The sequence below is a fragment of the Bidens hawaiensis genome, unplaced genomic scaffold (assembly GCF_021521415.1).
Source record: "Bidens hawaiensis isolate Kalapana, Puna unplaced genomic scaffold, B.hawaiensis_p1.1 tig00020557_1, whole genome shotgun sequence".
NCBI lineage: Eukaryota > Viridiplantae > Streptophyta > Magnoliopsida > Asterales > Asteraceae > Bidens > Bidens hawaiensis.
This window is the reverse complement of record NW_027493148.1, coordinates 215,159-234,784: the sequence shown is the minus strand read 5'-3', so window position 1 is coordinate 234,784 and position 19,626 is coordinate 215,159. Positions and strand designations below refer to the sequence as shown.

Below are 19,626 nucleotides of genomic sequence, written 5' to 3'. Positions count from 1 at the left end.
ACGAGCAATCTCTTCGATAACACCACCGTTAGAAATGGCGATGAGCGATTCCCTTGCACCTTCCTTTGTAACAAGATGTGTGTAATCCATATAACCTTTTGTAGTAAATTACAAACAAAATCAATTAAAAGGAGATTGAAGAAGATGAGTGAATGAGGGGTGGGTACTTATAGGGATGGATTTGATACCGTACACGGAATCCTGACGTGGAATCCACTAATCCAGTTGGATCCTATCGGTACTTTTTTTGGACTACTAGTCAAGTGGACTATTGGCAATATCTATCAAGTATCAACCTAACATACACAACCCACATTTTTTTGTTTTATTATGGATTTTCTTTTTTAAATATTTATAGTTTAAATCAAAGTTATTATATATTGTTCAATCTAATTTTCGAACAAATGTAGCTTTCGCATTGGGAAGCTGTAAACAAAGACCTAGAATTACGGATGGGCTACCAATCCCGATCCCGAATATTTGAAATATTTGGCACCGGTAGGGGTGTGTACGATTCGGTTCGGTTAATTTCAGTTAATAACCAATATTAAACTTGGGTTAAAATTTTGCTTAAAATACATGAAATTAATGCTTAAATACATGAAATGAAATGAAGGTATAACTAAATGAAATAAATGTACAAATATGAAATTGAGATATTCGTACTTGAATGAAAATGATAGTATTAAACTATTAATACATATAATACATGAAATAGAGGAAAAAAGACTTGAAAATATGAAAAAATTGAAGAGCTCGGTGCGGTTCGGTTAATTTCGATTAATTAGGTTTTCGGTTATTTCGGTTCGGTTTCGTCGCTTTTCGGTTCAGTTTCGGTTAACGATTCGGTTATTGCTCACCCCTAGGCACCAGTGCCGAAATGTTCGGTTATGTACCGGTAGTTCATGCAAAATTTAGGAGATACCAGTACCGTACCGGTATAAAAAACTCAAACTTGATACTGATTCGGTATCGGTACCGAAAACACTCATCGCTGCCTAGAATGTCTTTTTCCAAAATGAGTATTCTTTTGGAGAGCCATGTTTAAGATCATCTGTTTATTGGGGTTAATTTTTTTTGGAAGGGCAAATTCCTTTAAAAAAAATTAGCGAGACGCTAGAAACCAACAACCAAACAAGAGTTACAAAGCGAAATTACACCAATCTTTACACTTGTTAGTTACAGATTTTTTTTACTGCCCCGTATTTTTGTTGTAAATAGAGTGCAAAAAATGCCACTTAAAGAAATATTAATCTTTAAAGGCAGCCAGAATCACTAACAATCTATAGAGTATGTTAATACATGCTCCACACGACTAGTATTTGTCAAGATTTTGAGTGGTAAATAATTATTTTTCCTCAGTTGGTAAAAATTTATTTTTGGATTGCATTAAAAAATGTCACTAACGACCTATAGTTAGAAAGGTTTCCCTTAAGAGAGTTTTGATAGATGCTCCATTTATCAAAATTTAGAGTGGCAACTATTTTTCCACAATTAGTCGTTCAGCGGTATTCGCTGCCTAAAAATTTGTTACCGGATTCCTTCAATCATCGGTTATAAAGGTTTTCCTGAGAATTAATACATGCTCCACACGACTTGAATTTATCAAAGATTTTGAGTGGTAAATAACTATTTCTCATGGTTAGTCGTTTACTATTTATTGCATCTCACCAACGGTAGAGACATTGCGTAAGGAGGAGGTAGACCGGTTGCATGAGTATCAAATCCTCAATAAAACAAAATACATCTGTGTGTGTGTGTGTTTATGAGAAATATAACTATAAAAACATAAGATGGTTAAACTGCATTATATTTAACATATAACATGAAAAATAATCAACATAGAAATCGACAGTTGGTTGGTTTTTAACAAGTATGAATTCAAAAAAAACAAAAGAAAACCTATCTTGTATATTCTTTTGTGCTCTAAAGAGGGATGACAAAAAACACTTTCTAATGAATAAATATACACCAAAACCTAATATTCAGTAAGCACTTAATATTTATTGCAATTTACTCAGGCCTTAAGAAAAACTCATGTCGAGTAATATTTTGTGTACCTGAGTTTAACCTTGAACCATACGAACTTGTATGTGGTGAGTCGACTCTTGACGCCAAATTGGTTGGGCTCCACTTTGAACAAGAGTAATATACTGCCCTTCCTTCACCAAATTCTTGTCCTGATAAAGATATAAAAATTATATAAATGTTAACAATTAAGAACATATTACACTGAATGTAACTTATTGTCACCAGTTTAGCCATTGTATTTAAAACATAACCTTTTTTTTTCATCGTATGAACATACTTTCAGTTTTTACCGTTGTATGTATTAAGCATTAACCTTCTGTATAGCAAACATATGTGAAATTAATTTGAAAGTATGTTACGTATTATAAACAAAATACATTTTCCTTGCATATAATGGACCAAAAGATATAAGTTGCATTTTGGTGTATTTAATATTACTTATCTGGCCATTAGTAAACATTACAAGATTCATATTAGATCTGTTCAAAAATCCCATAATAGCTAGCTCGGTTTGTAAACAAGTTGAGCTTGAGCCAAACTTTGTTTGGTTGGCTCATTTGGCTCACTTAAGTTAAGACAAAAATTTAATACTTTTAAAGTATAACCTGATTCATTTATAAATAAGCTTGCATAACATAATCCATGAGCCCACAGACCACAATATATTAATTTATAATATTAAGTTTTACTTAGATATTTTTAATTCAAACGAGCTGGTCGATGTTTTTACAAGCCAAGCTCGAGCTGGCTCATTTATCATCGAGCACTTCAGCTTGGGCTCAGCTTGCTCGTTAAGCAGCCATAAGCCCATAATTCACATATATTTTAGACACTAACTTTCGTTTAAACTATTTGTCTAGTCAAATGCAATAACTTTCTTGAAAAAAAAATGGTGAATCATACTAACCACTAAAATCTTAAGAGCTCTAGAAAAGGTCTCCTCAGCATCATCAGAGAATTCCATGTATATTGGCATAACACCATGATAAAGAATCAATCTTTGTTGAACTCTTTTTCTGCAGAAACCATCAGTATGTGATATTTAATCTACATTAATGACCAATCATGGTAACAATATGCAATGTTAAATATCTGTACAATACTCACACGTTTGTGAAGGCAAAGATTGTTGAGAACGGGCGGTAATGGCTTAAAATAACAGCCATGGAACCGGTTCTTGTAAAGACAAGGATAGGAGTCGCGAGAGTGTTGGCTATTGTTGCAGCATGGTAGCCAAAAATCTCACCCATATGGCTCTGAAAAAGGTTGCCAGATTGGTCAACATGAAATACATTATTATATTAATAATAACGTAATAATTTAATGTTTTCTAATTGCATTAATCGCCACACACCTTTTTAGATTTACGACCAAGAGGAACCATGTTGATTGAACTTGATTCAGTCCTCAATGCCACAGTGTGCATTACTTTCACAGCTTTCAGCGGAAACCTATACAATATTAACATGTAAACAATAGTATATGAAAATATTGTGAATGTAAAAGTGGTAATAAAATAATAATAATAATAATACTTACTTTCCATGGGCAGTTTCTCCAGAAAGCATGATAGCATCAGCACCTTGTCGTACGGCTATTGCAATATCAGAAACTTCAGCTCGTGTTGGGGTCGGGTGATCAATCATGCTTTCTAGCATGTTTGTTGCTACTATGACTGGTTTCTGCAAGTCTTGGCACCTTCTAATGATGTCTTCCTAATTAATCAATAGGCAATTATGACATTAACGCTAATTCATGCTTAAAAGTTACAAGACTTACAGATGAGAAACTAACGTGTTGCTTGTGATATGTTTAATTTAATTACCTGCAACAAAGGGACTTCTTCGATTGGAAGCTCTGCACCAAGATCACCACGTGCAACCATTGCCTTAACAAAATGATAATAAAGTTAACAGATGATGTTTATTATTATAATCATTATTATTTTTAAGAAATAGAAGGAAAATATGATGAAAGCTAACCCCATCAGATGCAGCAAGTATAGAAGGAAGGTTAACTATTGAGTCTGCACTTTCGATTTTGACAATCACATGGATGTCAGCATTGCAGCCTACAGAAGATAATAACCTCAATCAAGTATAAATAAATAAAAGAAAATTAACACAAGAAAAGAACAAAGTACATGCAAAAACTATTACAACTAGTTATACCATGTTAAAATATAAGAGCCTTACTTTTGAGATAGTCTTTCAGCTCACGAACCACTTCAGCATTCTTCACAAATGAAACAGCATAGAAATCAACCTCGTTATCCACTCCAAACTTTATATCTTCCCAGTCTTTATCTGTAAATTAAACTAATTTACCAATTAGCATGCAATAAAAGAAATCAATAAAATAAATCATGACACATTTGTAAAATAAGTTAAAACAAACCTGTTATTGAAGGCAAAGTGGCACTTTTCCCACGCACATTAAGATGCCTCCTTGATTTAAGTTCTCCACCATCAATTACTTCACATTTTACTACATCTTTGGTCTTAGATTTAACACCCAATGACATCATTCCACCTGCAAAAAAAGGTAATGTAAAATGTATATGAGTTCAAAATTGCAGAGTACAAGTGTGCTGAATGAAGTCTTACCATCAACCAATAGTATATCTCCAGGCTCGACATCGCTTATAAAATCATCATAATTAACACTAACAGTGTCATCTGTGCTGACTCCTCTATTAATAGTGAAATTGAATTCTTGTCCTTCTTTAAGGAAAATTGGTTTAGGTACATCTCCACTTCTGACCTCAGGTCCCTAAAGCAACAGGATAGATATAATCATGCTGTAAAAATAAACTAAAATGAACATCTAACAAACTATTAAGATACATAAAGATAACGATAATGTTCTATAACACAAAGGCATACCTTTGTATCCAACATTATTGCTATAACTTTCTCACTGAATTGAGCATTGTATTCTTTGACAAGATTAATGGTTTTTTGATGTGATGCATGATCCCCATGTGACATATTTAAACGAGCCACATTCATCCCTGTTTCAGCCAACTTCCATATCATTTCACGCGAGCTTGTTGAAGGACCAATTGTGCACACTATCTTTGTTTTCCTTTGAGCATCTGGAGATATTTGAGGTGGCCTTAAGCTGCTATCACTAGACTGCAACTCAAAAAGAAAAATATCCTGTAATTAATTGTTAAATTAACCTTTAATCTCTTCTTTTAAGCTAAAGTTGAAAATTTCATATTAAACATCTCTCAATCATACACTGACATCATATACAATTGTTTCAGGTCAAACTGAGCAGAAATTTCATCTTCTATAGTACAATGTGCAAATCAAGTACACAAATCATAGTAAATCAAAATCCTTCAAGATATTTTCGTGAAACGTTCACGAACAAGATATTTTCATATTTTGCTCTGTTAGGTGTTCATGAACCATTCGCTTGTCTGCTTAACGAACGAACATGAACAAGGCCTAGTTCGGTTCTATTCGTTTACGGCCCTAAACTGCCTATCACCTATCGAAACTCACATTATTTCTTCATTACAATAGGCTAAGATGTCATATACCAGTTAACTATTGCAATTTAACTAACAGCTAGTTTTCATTTATATAATATTCTAACCTTCACAATAACTTAACCAGTAGAAACAGATAATTAAATACAAAACCTAAAAATCGCTAATAATCATCAAACAATACCAGATAGATAGGACCATTGGAAGAAACCAGTGGCTCATAGCTCTGTGCAACGATCTTCGTCGACTTAACCGCACTCGAACTCGTCGATTTCCGAACGCGTAGCCGTTGATTCGAATTAACAACGGACTGCAACGATCCGTTGAGGTCGGATTTGAATGCCGGAGTGCGTAAATTGATAGTCGCCATTGCGGACGGACGGATCGATGTTGACCGGAAATTGTGAAGGGTGACGTGGAGGCAGGGTGGTTTGGTTACAGGCTCAACGGCTGTGTGACACAAAACTGGACTTTGACTGGGCCCACCAGGAGTTATGTGGTGATTAGTTGTTGTACTTGGGGGGTGACAATAATGGATGCGAATAATCCGAATATGGTCCAAATGACCCTCAAGTTAAAAAGGAAAGTTTTTTACAAATTTGTGATGGGAGATTTTTATAATGGAAAGCCTCCAATCATTTAACTAAAAACAAATTAGTGACCATTCATTAAACAAACAAACAATATTGATTGACATGATAAGCGTATGCTATAAGTTGTATCAACCGCATTGTTATCATGTTTACACCATACTCCATATATAAGCTGATCTGTAGCATAAGAAACTTCAGAATACTAAAATAGATCAAGAGATGTTATGTAGACTAGCTACAATTATATAGCTAACTAAAGGATAAGGCTTAAAAATATTAATAATTGAGAAATGTTTAGATGAAAAGGAGAGTTTAATGGGCCGTGGAGGCAAACTCAGCCCAAACAACATGTTTTGTGTTCAACTGAAAATCCTTCCTAGGGTTTTTGCGCCGTGACCGACCATCATATCACCTCTGCAAACACATGTTCATGTTCTAGTTCCACTATTGTTTTTTATCTTAATTTAATTTTCAGTTTTTGGTTTTTATATCGCCATGAGGAAAACATAACCGCTCCATATACAGATTTTTCTGTCGGTGATGGTAGCAATACCTCTAAGGCCGAGGGGTGCGGAGCGCTAGGAGGGGCGCGAGAAGGCGTTCGATAGCGCCCCGGGGCGCGAGAGCCACACCACCGGGGCGCGAGTGGGGCGCGAGAGGGGCGCGAGAGCGGAAAACGAGGCAGGCGCAAGGGAGGTAGCGCTCGTTATGGGCTGTGGGAAAAGGAAAGAGCCGTTGGGAGGCTTAAATAATTAATAAAAAAATATTTTTTTTTTTAATAAAATCATCTATATATATCACAATACATATCAAACACCAACCATTCTCACATATCAAACTCCAACCATTCTCACATACTACAACCAAAACCAATATCACATACCACACACAAAACCCAAAATCACCCTATCTTCGAAACCTTTAAAAATAATGTCGTCGTACTCGTCTGATTCCGACTCCTCAGAAGAGGATGATTTGCTTCTTCAAGTAGGGGGAGTTTTGACCGCAGCCGTGGTCAATCTCTTGCAAAATCAAGCCCATCAACCCCGACTCCCGAGGGTTAGAGCACCACCTCGTGATCGTGATCGATCGGGTGCTAACGAAACTTTGATGAGGCATTATTTTAGCCCTCAACCGGTATACGCGGAGTCGGATTTTCGAACTCGTTTTCGAATGAGCAGGCAATTGTTCACGCGTATAGCGAGTGATTTAGAGGCACGGTATCCCTTTTTTCAACAAAGGGAGGATGCTAGGGGTCTTCCCGGTTTTACACCTCTTCAAAAATGCACGGCTGCTATCCGTCAATTAGCGTACGGCATCTCGTCGGACGCTTTGGATGAGTATTTACAGATGTCGAAAAGGGTTGCACGTGAATCCCTTCATTTTTTCTGCCAAGGTAAAAAACATTAATTTTACTTTTTACTAAATATTTATTACATTTTCTAATATATATTGTACGTAGGAGTCATATCGACTTACGCTCGGAGATATCTGCGTAAACCTACAACGTATGACATCCAACGCATATATGAGGTGCACGCAGAAAAACATGGTTTTCCTGGGATGCTAGGTAGCATCGATTGTACGCATGTTGGATGGGCTATGTGTCCAACGGCCTGGCGAGGTCAGTTCCACCGTGGTGATCATGAAGGGCCGACCCTCATACTTGAGGCGGCGGTGTCACAGGATCTTTGGTTCTGGCATGCTTTTTTTGGTGTTGCTGGGTCAAATAACGACCTTAATGTTATCGATCAGTCACATTTGATCAACGACCTTATCGACGGGGTTGAACCACCTCAATCTTTTGTTGCAAATGGAGAACTCTTCAAGTACGGGTACTATCTGGTCGATGGTATTTACAACGAATGGGCTGTGTTAGTTCAAGCTTTTACAGATCCAATCGCCGACAAACGGAAGTATTTTACGAAGAAGCAAGAGTCTGCTAGAAAAGATATCGAAAGAGCTTTTGGAGCTATAAAAAAACAATATTATGTTCTGGCGAACCCGATACGTTATTGGACTCGGGAGAGGATAATGGACGTCGTCTACACGTGTCTTATCCTACACAACATGACGTTAGAAGACGAGGGCAAAGCTATATGCCAAAACTACCAAGGTGACATTCCGCCACAACCGTCCACAATCAGTGATCAACAAAAACTTCATAACATAGCAAATATCAAGAGCCGTGAGATACACGGGGAGCTTCGACATGAGTTGGTTGAACATTTGTGGGCGAGGAGACCAGATGATCTTGTATTAGATTAGTGTTATTATTAAATATTATTGTTTGTTTAATTTTTAGTATGTTTTTTTTATTATGAATTTTCAAAAAAATGTGTGTTTTTTTAAATAATTTATTGTTTTTTTAATAATACGTTTTTTTAATACATTTATAAAAAAATAAAAAAATAAACCGCTCGCGCCCCCTCTCGCGCCCCTCCACACCATGCCCCGGGGCGCTATCACCACTACCAACACCCATCTTATCAAGCTTCTCTCTCTGCCACACGTCACAATATTATTGGATGGCGCCCCCACTCGCGCCCCCTCTCGCGCCCCCCACACCCCTCAGCCTAAGAAGTTCTGAGCGATAAATTAATTTATTATTGTTATTATTGTTTAGTTATAATTGATTTAAATGAATAAAAGCGAGGTGACGATAAAATTCAATGGTCTGTCAATCCACTGACAAATTTTGATTGATGTTAAACATTGAATCTCTTATTTATTTATTTATTTTTAAATTTAATTTTTTGGTTTTAATTAATTCGGCATATGATGAATCTTTATTTAACAAATGGGTAATTTGCGACTGAAAGTGTTTTTTTGATGCTACAACACCTTGGAGAACTGATGCCGAATGTATTTTTAATTAAGTTTTGTATTTGCTGGTCTTTTTTTTTATTTACGTTTTTTGGTGAAATTAAGTTGGCGTATGAAGAATCTCTTTTAACAAATGGGTAATTTGCGTCTGAATTTTTCATGATGCTACAACACCTTGGAGAACTGACGCCAATAGTTTTGATACTAAGACCATGTGTAGTCGTAAAGCTCCACATCCAGGGGTTATACGCCACGTGGCGCCCAGTCAGAGTTATGGTTTTGTACAAAAACAGGTTGTAGTCATAACTCTCCACATCCAGGGGTTATGCGCCACGTGGCGCCCAGTCATTATAATTTTGTTTGTTTTTTTTAAATAATAATTCATTTAAATAAATTAACATAAAATTAAAAATTACATTAAACTTCCAAATAAAAATTACATTAAACTAAATTAAAAAAAATACATCAAATTAAAATAAAAAAACATAAATAATACTAATAAAACTAAAACTCATTTATATTTTTCTAAAATTTTCGCTCGTCGAGCGGCTTTTAGAGATTGGACTATCGGGTCGTCTTCGGATAGCTCGTTTGATAAAATCTCGATGTCTTTGTCCATCTCATTCCTTCGAAGTAGGTCGACGGCGTCCAAATTTAATTGAAGTCGTTGGGTTCCAAGTTGGTGTAAATCTTGGAGTCGAGAGTTCATTAATTGGAATTGGCTTTCCAATTCGAGATTCGAACCCGTTGCCGACGACGAACCGGCCCCTTTCCCCTTTCCTTTGCCTTTGGTTCTTCTACCCCCAGCCGAGGCATGTCGGTAGTATTCACGGGGTCATTATCGCTTAAGTTGAAGTTTCGAGCGTCGGAACGGGGCGTGTCTGGATCAACCGAAGATGATGTTTTAGACTTTTTTTACGCGGACCACCTTCGCCTTTGGCTTCGGCTTCGGCATCCATCACCAAGCCCCATTTTGGGTGAAACCTCAAGAGGTCTTTCCAAATGACAAAGTGGTTGAAGGTCCCGCCGACCTTATGTTGAAACTCAACCAACGCGTTATCCATGACTTCCGCGTCCGAGACACCGCTACTCCTAGTTCGATTCATCCGAGAGAAAATCGTATGGAAAGCCATGCATTTGGTGTTTATGTCGCCCCATTTCGACAGTAACGAATCTTTTTCTCGACGCGAGTCCCCGCCAAGGTTGTGAAACCTCTCTATAATTTTGTGCCAAAATACCCTCGTTTTTTGATAGTTCGCTAAAAAAATAAAACATTACAAGTTTAATGTTTGTTATAAGAAATTTAAAAAATATATATATGCATTTTAAAAACCTACCGCATTTGGCATCTTCCGATATTTGGCACCAAGCACGAGCACATAGTACACACTCGTCGATACTCCACGATATCACCGTCTTTCTAACCCGAGGTTCGCCGGCGGGCTTCTTTGCGTGTTTTTTCGAACGTCCGCGTTGGCTCGAACCGCCCTCGGGTTGTGTCTCCGGCACGAACTCGACCTCGGGTTGGGTCTCCGGGGCGGGTTGGGAACCCGAACCCGCAAAAATGTTTGTCGATGGGTTTTGGAAACCGGGCACCGCATTTGGCATAGAGTTTTGTAGAAGTGCAAAGTACGCGGCCATTTGCGGGTCATACATTTGCGGGACGGGTACGGTTGGCGTCGGCGCGGTAGATTGGTTCGGTTGTGGATTTTGGTTGGCTTGACGGGCATATTGACCGAAATCGAGAATATTTTGGTTGTTGTTTGGAAACATGATGATAGAAATATTAGTGTAAAAGATATAAATATTTGTGTAAATTGGTAGATTGGATGGAATGTGTTAAAAAATATGAGTTTGGTTTGTTTATATAGTATAAATATAGTTAATTTTTTTTTTAAATCCAACGGCTCTTAACGGTAACATTTTTTGATTCGCGTGCCATTCTTGCGTTTTAGATACAACGCGCCCAAAATTCACTTCAACATAACGCAGGGGGGGGGCGGTGTTCCCCCCCGCGTTTTGGAGCCATAACGCGCCAGTACACATGGTCTAAGTGGTATTGATAATTAATCTTTATAATGTAGATAATTATATTAGCTTTTGAGGAAATTATGAAAACAAAAATTTTATTAGGACTCTCAGCAAAATTTGTAACGATTTCAAAGACCTGGCTTCAATTGGTGTTGGCACGGTTTTACACGGGCTCATACCGAATTTGAATAACATGTCACTCGCATACTTTGTGTGATGCAGAATTTCCCCATCACCTTACCAGCTTGCCCAATTCTTTCTTTCGAAACCACACACACATATTTGACTTGAGTTGAACAATTTCGTCATTTAATTCTACTGATAGTTAAATCATCAACATAAACCATAACTATCACAACCTTGTCACCTACTTTCTTGGCAAATAAACTTTCATATGCATGGCTTTGTATAAAACCATTTGACTCCAAATCTTACCGAACAATGTTGTTGGTGATTGCTTCAACCCGTAACATGATCGGGCTCACCATAAAGGAATGTGTTGTTGACATCCATTTGTGCCAACGTCCACCGTTTACTAATAGCGACAGCTAACAATGCTCGAACAGTTGTTAACTTGGCCACAGGACTGAATGTCTCTTCAAAGTTAATACCATAACCACGGGCTACAAGTATTGCTTTGAACCGTTCCACGGAACCATATGTTTTCTGTTTTAATTTATACTCATTTACAACTCACCGGTTTTGTTGAGGTGTGTTCGGGCATGTGAGCTGTCTTCTAATGTGCTTGTGCTTCAGGTACCGATCAAATTAAATTCTTTAAAATTTTCAAATACCTCAGCCTTCTCTTTCATAAAATAGATCCAAGTGTAGCGAGAATAATCGTCAATAAATGTAACTACATACTTCATACCTGAAATTGACGCTTGTTTAATGGTGAGGACATCAGAATGAACGAGCTCAAGTGCTTCTACTGTTCAATAGTAGCCACATTCCCTTCGTCATTTTGTTGTTCCCGACTTTATTTTATTTGGCATGATTTTTAAATCATAATAATGTTTGTGAATAGTCGACGGTATCAGATGTAAGTTGTGTAGCTTGAACCTTTTTTGTAACTATTTTTATTGAAGTGTGTCAAACGAGTTAAGAGGTTTGCATTTTGTAATCATACTATGAACGTGTTATACGTGTTGATAGGTTTTAAAAGTCGATTGACAAGTCATAAATTTTGTATATCCAACAAGTCACAGGTTTATAAAGTCATAGGTTGATACACCTTGCAATGGTAACATTGTTTCAATAACTTATCTGCAACAGATACAAAACAAATGCTACGAAATCATAAAACTTCTGGCGAAATTGAAGTTTCTATTGGATCTTCATATGATCAATCAGACATTTGCCATCAAGTTTGCTACTAATGACTAACTTCAAATACTCGGGTGCATCAATTGTCTTATGTCAATCAGACATTTGCCCGATCATGGTTTCAAGGCCCGGAGTATGAAAAGCTGCAATTGAGAGCCGCTCTTTTTCAAAGTCACCTACAGCCCTATGCTCAATACTCTTATACTCTCCATTGCTCATTATCTGTTTTAATACAATTGCTAATATAGTTTCATCAAAAATCCAAAATATTTATGAATCCCAACCACAAAATCACCACTACTATATCAATGATTAAGGTTATGTTTTTATTTTTATTGAAATTGTATTTTTATCGCATAGGATCTAAAACAAAAATGTTTTTTTTTACCGGTCAATGTAAACAAAAATATTCACTTAACTAGCTTTCCCAAAATGTTCATCCCAAATCCAGTCGACCCGTCTACTTAATAATCATCACTGAATGAGATTTCAACAAATAAGATTTTGCCACGTGTCAAACAAATCTCGGCGAAAGCCAAAAAAATCCCGACAGAAGACGAGTTAAATCTCATTAGACTCCAAAATAAATCTAGTCAAGACGTCTAAAAGATCATGAGGTTCAATGGCCTTTGTCCAAAATATCCAGAAGTCTCGACAAGATATTGCATGATCTATTTGGGTAATGATTATTAAGTAGACGGGTCGACTAGATTTGTGGTGAACATTTTGAGAAAACCTCGTTCAAAACATCAAATGGACAAAATGTTTATTTTAACCAGTCTGAAATTGTTTATATGAAAGTGTTTTGGGTCAATCCACCCCGTTATTCGCCACCTCTAAATCTAATTGTTAAATTTGGTTCTATTTGTCTAAATTTGAAAAACAACATTGAGAAGTAAATATGCTTTTGGTGATTGATCAATTACCTCCACGACATCACCAATGTTGACAATAATCGATCCGGGAATGGGTTTTATAGGCACCCATTTTGAGTTCTTCTTGATTTGTAGCCCTTGGACCTCATTGACTTGAACCAAGAGGGTTAGCCCAGTTGCATCCGAGTGCGGTGCCAATCCTAAAACCTTTCGGGCTTCCAGACATGGTGGATAGTAGTTCATTCTGATGCCTTGCGAGTAATTCTTAAACACTTTGTCACCTGATTCAGATTTTATCCCAAGGTTTATAGATATTAACTTAAAGAGTTTCATTGAAACGCCGTATAACTTGTTCGAGTATTCGTCTAAGGTTTTCCTGGTCAACATAAATAAAAATCAAGCCACAACAAAAAAAATATTGGATGAAATGATGAAACCACTCTTTATGCACCAAGTTGTTGACGTCTTAATGACTACGTTGTTAAGTAATGATCAATAACAAGATTGGTACACGATAGCAAATGAACCGAATAGACACAAATAGGCATGCTCATGTTCGTTTGTTCAACGTAAATCAAACAAACGATTGAACATATGCAATTAAACAAATGATGTTTCTTGGTCGTGTTCGTTCGTTCAGAAAATAAACGTGTTTGTGACGTTTTGTTTGTTCGTAAATGGAGTAAACAAACTATTTACTAGCACATACAAAAGTAAACATGAACATCAATCTATGTGGCCTAAAAAATTATGAAATCAACACTGAATTGTAATATGTGAAATTTTTGTCTTATAGAACTAGATTAATTTCATAATTTGTAATAGGCCTGAAACTTTAGATGAATGTATAAATGAACGAAATTAAACACACTTATACGAATGAACGTAAACAAAAGAATTTAAGTGAAGGAACATAAATGAGCAAACGAGATACGTGTCATATTCTTTCATTTAAATAAACGAACAAACACTTTTATAAAAATAATAGGTTTTAAACAGAATATATACTTGCTAATTACAAATTTTACCTGAAGGAAATGGGATTTTGAGGCCAAAATCTGAGGTTCCTTTGCTCTATTGGCAATGGTAAAATAAAGAGCATGTCTCCCCAATTAAGTTTTAAATATTTAAAAATAAATAAAAAAGATGTAAATGCAACAATAAATGCACTCTCTCTCTCTCCAATTAATACAACTAATATAATCGTAATAAATATATCTAATTAATATATCTAACTAATTTAACTATAATAATTAAAAAAATAAAAACACTACTTTACTTTTATTTTTTATTTACACATTCTTCATTTTATTCAACATAAATACAATATATTCATATAATACTATTTTTTTATATTAAAAAAAATAATTTCTACTCAATATATTAGCATATATCAACGCATTTAAGTTCAATAAATATACAACATACACAAAGTTATATAACATACACTTGTTTTAAGCAATATAACCTACACTTGTTTTGAAACCAAAATAATCAATCTTATATAAATGAATCGAAACAAAAACCAATGGTTTAGTTATGTTTCTCTAAAAAATGAACTCTAGGTTAAATTTCGGTTTTGCATATGATTATAACCGAAAAATTTAACCTAACTTACAGATTTTTAATATTTATTTTGAATTTCAAGTAATTCATTATAATATAATATACACCGTAACCAAATAATTTACTCCAAATGTATAAATAATCAAATAAAGTTACAAAGCAACAAAAAAAATTTATTCCTAAATTCATTACTTTTTTGCCATCTTTCCCCCAAAATTTTGAGGCACAAATATCAAAAACCAAAGAAACCGGAACCGAGCCATACTCAACTAAAAACCAAAAAATAAAAAACCAAACCTGACGGTTTTAAAAGAACTCAAAAACATAAATTCCATTTTTGGTTCGGTTTTAGCTAAAACCGAACCAACCCATGCACTTCACTGCACTCGTAAAAACCGCCTTGGCAATTGGCATATATTAATTACCTGAAAGAACCCCCAATCTCTACAAGCAGCATGAAGTTTAGCCAGTTCATCATCATAGCCAGCTTCTCCTGTCACCATGAGTTTGCTAATGTCAATCACCGGAATCCGAAGTGATTCATCGTATAGAATCTCTTCTATTCAATCTCGGGTCGAATATACCGAACCGGAACATTTTTCGGGTCCTCCGAAGCAAGTGCCTGGACGTTGTCGACCGGAATTGAACCGCTAAACCCGGCCCTGTTATGTATCTCACCAGTATTATTACTATTACTATTATTATCTATGGCCATTGCTGGAATGAACTTGTGTCTTTATAGTGAAACGTAGGTGCATTATATATTAGCGGATAGATGTGATGAAATAAGTATTTTGTTTATTTCATTGTTGTAATGTCAATTGGGTGCACATGTCTTGGAAACATTCGATAAAGAATGTTTGCATAACGGCAAGCAGCAGATACTTCAACTGTTGCTAATTGCCGGAACCTATCAAACAAAGGTGATTTATTCATGGATATCCGTTACATGTATGTTCGATGTTCACGAGGTTCAATGATTTGATTTAAAGTATTAAAATTGCAATTTATATTACCAACGTAGGTTAGATCATTAACTTTATTAAGTATACTGAACACTCATGAAGTTCATATATCGTAACACTTTTACGTCATTTCCACAAAGTTAGATTAGATTTTCTGTTAAGTTAAAGATAAACTGGTTTAATATAAAAAAAATATTTAAAAACAAACAAAACTTGCCCTTAAATTTCTATATTTTTATTGTTTATATTTTAAGTAAAGGGTAATATAGGGGCCTAAAGCCCTAACTTTTCTTGCTTAGCTTGTTGGGCCAGCCCTGACAACATCAATTGTTGAAAGTGTGCGAACCATAATGAATATTGCACATTTCATCATAATTACTCAACTAAGAGCAATTGTTGTGGTGCGGAACTGATAACTTGGCAAAAAGGGTTATGTAGAATGAGTAACTAAGTATGCACAGTCGTATACTCAAAAAGGGTTATCAATTGTGGCTCTAACATAGTGACAAACAAGCAAGAGAAGGAACTGTTGATTGTGTCAATTCATGAAGAACTGGAATGTTAGTACTTTGTGGTCAGTGACAAGGCTACTTAATATGAAACAGGTTTAAGCGTCACAATTGATTTATATATTTTTAATGGACTGTATTGTACGTAAATGTCGATTGAACTTAAAGCTTTTTTCCGAAGTTGAAACCATGTGTTTTCTGTACCATAAGTTTTTTTGTATGAGTAAAAAATGAAAAACGATATTTTTTCGGACTGTTAAAACCGTTTATTATTTAAGGGCAAAAAGTTCGATTCTAGACAACATTGTTTTTTTTTTCTTTCTTTCTTTATTAGGTTTTTCGGGCTTTTTCCACCTTCCTTTTCATCTTGGGCTTGGGCCTTTTTTTTCTTATTACTATTTCCAACCGATTTCTAAAATCAAAAATCGTTGCCAAAATTGCAATTCAATGTTGACTTTTAAATTGCTTTGATTTATACATATGTTACGGTTACTATCTCAGATTGGACAAGAGGTTATTCTTACAAGTTTATAAACATGGAAATTGTTATAGATGTAATATGAGATACCATGATTATTATCATTATATTGTTTTTTTTTTCGGTAAGACATTCAATTTTTTCGGTTATAAATTAAATGTCAAATTTTCCATAATATCAACATTAATATTCTACTTCATAATTTCATGTTAATGTCCCGCTGATACAAGCTAATATTCATGGATTGAGGATTACTTTATAAGATGTATTTTTTATATTGATGTATATTTCTTTTTTGAATATTCAATTATATTCATTATTTGTAGATAAAATAATATATTGATGTACATCGGAGATATCTTGATGTATATTTTTTTCCGTCGTGCCTTAGTATACATAAATTACACATATAAGTATCCCATTAATACAATTTATTGAGTTTGACTATCCTTATTTGTTTAAATAACGAATTAACAACTTAATTAACTTTCCAACTTAAATAGCTTTCCGACCATTTCTAAAAATAAGTTTTTAAATTTAAATTACATTTACATATATATTGTAATTTATATAGTTTAATTATTCCATTATTACATTTTGTATACTTTGACTTTCCTTACTTTATAAAGAAACCAACTGAAAATTTTAACTACATTTTGCCACCTCATTTACTATTTGACTATTTATATTAAATAGTTTTTGATCATCTATTAAGGTAAATCGTTTTAAATACTAAATAACATTTACTTATTTATAGTACTTTCTTGCTACCATTTTTAATTATGTTAATACCTTTTATATTAATATTTAACTTTACATAAATAATTGCGTAATAATAACTTTACAAAAATAAATTTTAAACATTTAAACTTTGACTATATTATTAACAACCGTATTTTCATAATTTACAAAACGATCTGCTTTATATTTATTAATATGTTTAACTCCAAAATTTAATTAACATATTAAACTCCCTTTAAATTTGCAATTTGACCAATCTTTTAACAAAGTTTTAAAGGTTTTAATACACTCCATAATTTTAAACTCATTTCAAATTTTTCCATAGGTTTTTGAAGTTTTTAAATTAACCGATTTGATTTTCATTTTTTTAATTACTTCTAAATTAATTAGTCATATTAATAAAATTAGAACCGATTTGATTTTAATATTTGTGATTTGGCATTAACTTTTGTAATTATCTCTATGTATATATAATTTTTTTAGAGCAATAAACTATTCGTTACTATAAAAATGATGTTGTTTTAGTCATCACCAAAATAAATTAGGTATAAACTTCTGGTCATTATTCATGTTTTAAATATTATGTCTAAATTAACTGGCATTACAAATTTTTTAACCAAGTTTAGATGTTACAAATTTAATTTGGTGTTAATGTTGATTTTAATCTTTTTAATATTATTAAAAAATTTGTAATTTAATGATAATTTAATTGGTTTTAATTGTGTATAGTTTTCATAATTTTTTTTACTTTTTCAGTTTATATATATTTTTAATTATGTGTGTTTAACTTACCGCATATTTAACTTATTTAATAAAATAGAATAAGTTATCATTTTAATATTTAAAAAACTGATTATCAAACTAAAAATATCTGCCATAATTGTAATGTAATCTTACTTTAATTTACGTGAATATTAATTATTAATTAATACTAAAATAATAACCACGTTATTTTATAACACAATATTTAAATTGACATAATTTCTAATAATCAATACTTAATATATCATAAATTATATAACCGTTTTATCATCATTTATAAATATTATTCGGCATATATGATTTAGTTAATATTATTAAACATGACAACTTTTCATAATTTATTAATATTATTATTCCCATGAATCAAGATATGTCAAATTATTTCTATCTTTACATGGAAGACCAAATTTAAACATAAATTTCGGTCACTTATAAGTTTACCATTCAATATCGTATTCCTCATTGATATTCCATCATAATTACATCCAAATTTCAATATTTTCGCTGCAACCATGTAATTTTTTCAATGAATTATTAATATACATTTCACTTTGTTTTTCAAAAATTAAATTAATCACATATTAATTTCTTATTGTTATTATTTATAGTAGATTTAATTGATTATGAGATTCCACACCTGAAACATAATTCAGTGATTATATTTTTATCTATTTTAACTAATTTATAATAAACACTTATTATATTTTTAGCCATTTTAACTAAAAAGTTTTTTAAACATAATATAAATCTTCTAAATATAGCATCCAAACAATTTGATAGTCTAAGTCTTCATAATGTTTTCAAAGAATATTAAAAATATATGATAATTTATTTCATATACGTTTATATTTTGTTTTCATTGATTTTGTGTCATATTTTTTCACCTTTAATTATTTTCAAAGTCAATATAAAATTTTTTAATCTTTCCAAAGTTATTTGAAAATTCATTTATTGTAAAACGTATTTAAGTTTTCCAAGTTTAACAAAATATTAATGCCAGTGATTTAAAAGTTTGTTGCAAGATTGGTCAAAAAAAAAATATTTCATAATTTTTTTGAAGTTGACTAATTCCAATTTTTTTATATTTTGTAACTATTTTAAAAATATTTCAAAACAGGTTGTTTTAAAAGAGTATCAAATTTGTTAGGTATAAAATGATGGCCAAAAAATGTTTTTATTGATATATCTTTTTGTTTAATGGTTTAAGTTATAAATATGTTTTATGTTGTCATTTTACTTTGTTTGTTGTTGTATGTTATTTTGTTTTAATAAAAACAACTTTATTAATGTTCAAATGTTACTCATTATTAAATATGTTATTATGGTATATTTAATTTGGATTCTATTGTTTTATTATATTTTCAGGTGGTGAAGCAAAATGAGTTTCTTTTGGTATATGTTTGAAGAAGTTGATGATGGTT

At 33.3% G+C, this 19,626-nt stretch overlaps 1 protein-coding gene, 3 non-coding genes and 1 pseudogene across 5 annotated transcripts; 3 read left to right on the top strand and 2 right to left on the bottom strand.

The window, feature by feature from the left end:
- Positions 1 to 1,781: 1,781 nt before the first annotated feature.
- On the bottom strand, positions 1,782 to 5,956 carry LOC143561133 (pyruvate kinase isozyme G, chloroplastic-like). Its single transcript, XM_077049266.1, has 12 exons — positions 5,718 to 5,956; positions 4,917 to 5,168; positions 4,638 to 4,803; positions 4,429 to 4,563; positions 4,227 to 4,337; positions 4,014 to 4,102; positions 3,857 to 3,919; positions 3,571 to 3,746; positions 3,386 to 3,482; positions 3,139 to 3,287; positions 2,939 to 3,047; positions 1,782 to 2,180 (listed from the first exon to the last, which is right to left on the bottom strand). Exons 1-12 carry the CDS (start codon positions 5,901 to 5,903, stop codon positions 2,067 to 2,069), a joined length of 1,647 nt encoding a protein of 548 aa, XP_076905381.1. The 5' UTR covers positions 5,904 to 5,956; the 3' UTR covers positions 1,782 to 2,066.
- A 2,821-nt stretch (positions 5,957 to 8,777) lies between these two features.
- Positions 8,778 to 8,850, top strand: LOC143561156 (small nucleolar RNA snoR14). Its single transcript, XR_013140249.1, has one exon. It is a non-coding gene; the product is annotated as a small nucleolar RNA snoR14 (small nucleolar RNA).
- Positions 8,851 to 8,895: 45 nt separating this feature from the next.
- On the top strand, positions 8,896 to 8,991 carry LOC143561155 (small nucleolar RNA Z101). Its single transcript, XR_013140248.1, has one exon. It is a non-coding gene; the product is annotated as a small nucleolar RNA Z101 (small nucleolar RNA).
- A 64-nt stretch (positions 8,992 to 9,055) lies between these two features.
- LOC143561154 (small nucleolar RNA Z101) lies at positions 9,056 to 9,147 on the top strand. The gene has a single exon (XR_013140247.1). It is a non-coding gene; the product is annotated as a small nucleolar RNA Z101 (small nucleolar RNA).
- A 3,162-nt stretch (positions 9,148 to 12,309) lies between these two features.
- LOC143561146 (S-norcoclaurine synthase 1-like) lies at positions 12,310 to 15,465 on the bottom strand (annotated as a pseudogene). Its single transcript, XR_013140244.1, has 5 exons — positions 15,335 to 15,465; positions 15,176 to 15,260; positions 14,213 to 14,361; positions 13,236 to 13,560; positions 12,310 to 12,531 (listed from the first exon to the last, which is right to left on the bottom strand). The product of XR_013140244.1 is annotated as an S-norcoclaurine synthase 1-like (transcript).
- Between the last annotated feature and the right edge of the window lie 4,161 nt (positions 15,466 to 19,626).

What these genes read in the sequence shown, in the direction of transcription:
- LOC143561133 (XM_077049266.1), bottom strand. Translation starts at nt 5,903, where the DNA reads ATGGCGACTATCAATTTACGCACTCCGGCATTCAAATCCGACCTCAAC. An exon ending in GCTGAAAGACTATCTCAAAA is followed by an intron (nt 4,103 to 4,226) that starts GTAAGGCTCTTA and finishes TATCTTCTGTAG; the next exon opens with GCTGCAATGCTGACATCCAT. An exon ending in TACTTGCTGCATCTGATGGG is followed by an intron (nt 3,920 to 4,013) that starts GTTAGCTTTCAT and finishes CATTTTGTTAAG; the next exon opens with GCAATGGTTGCACGTGGTGA.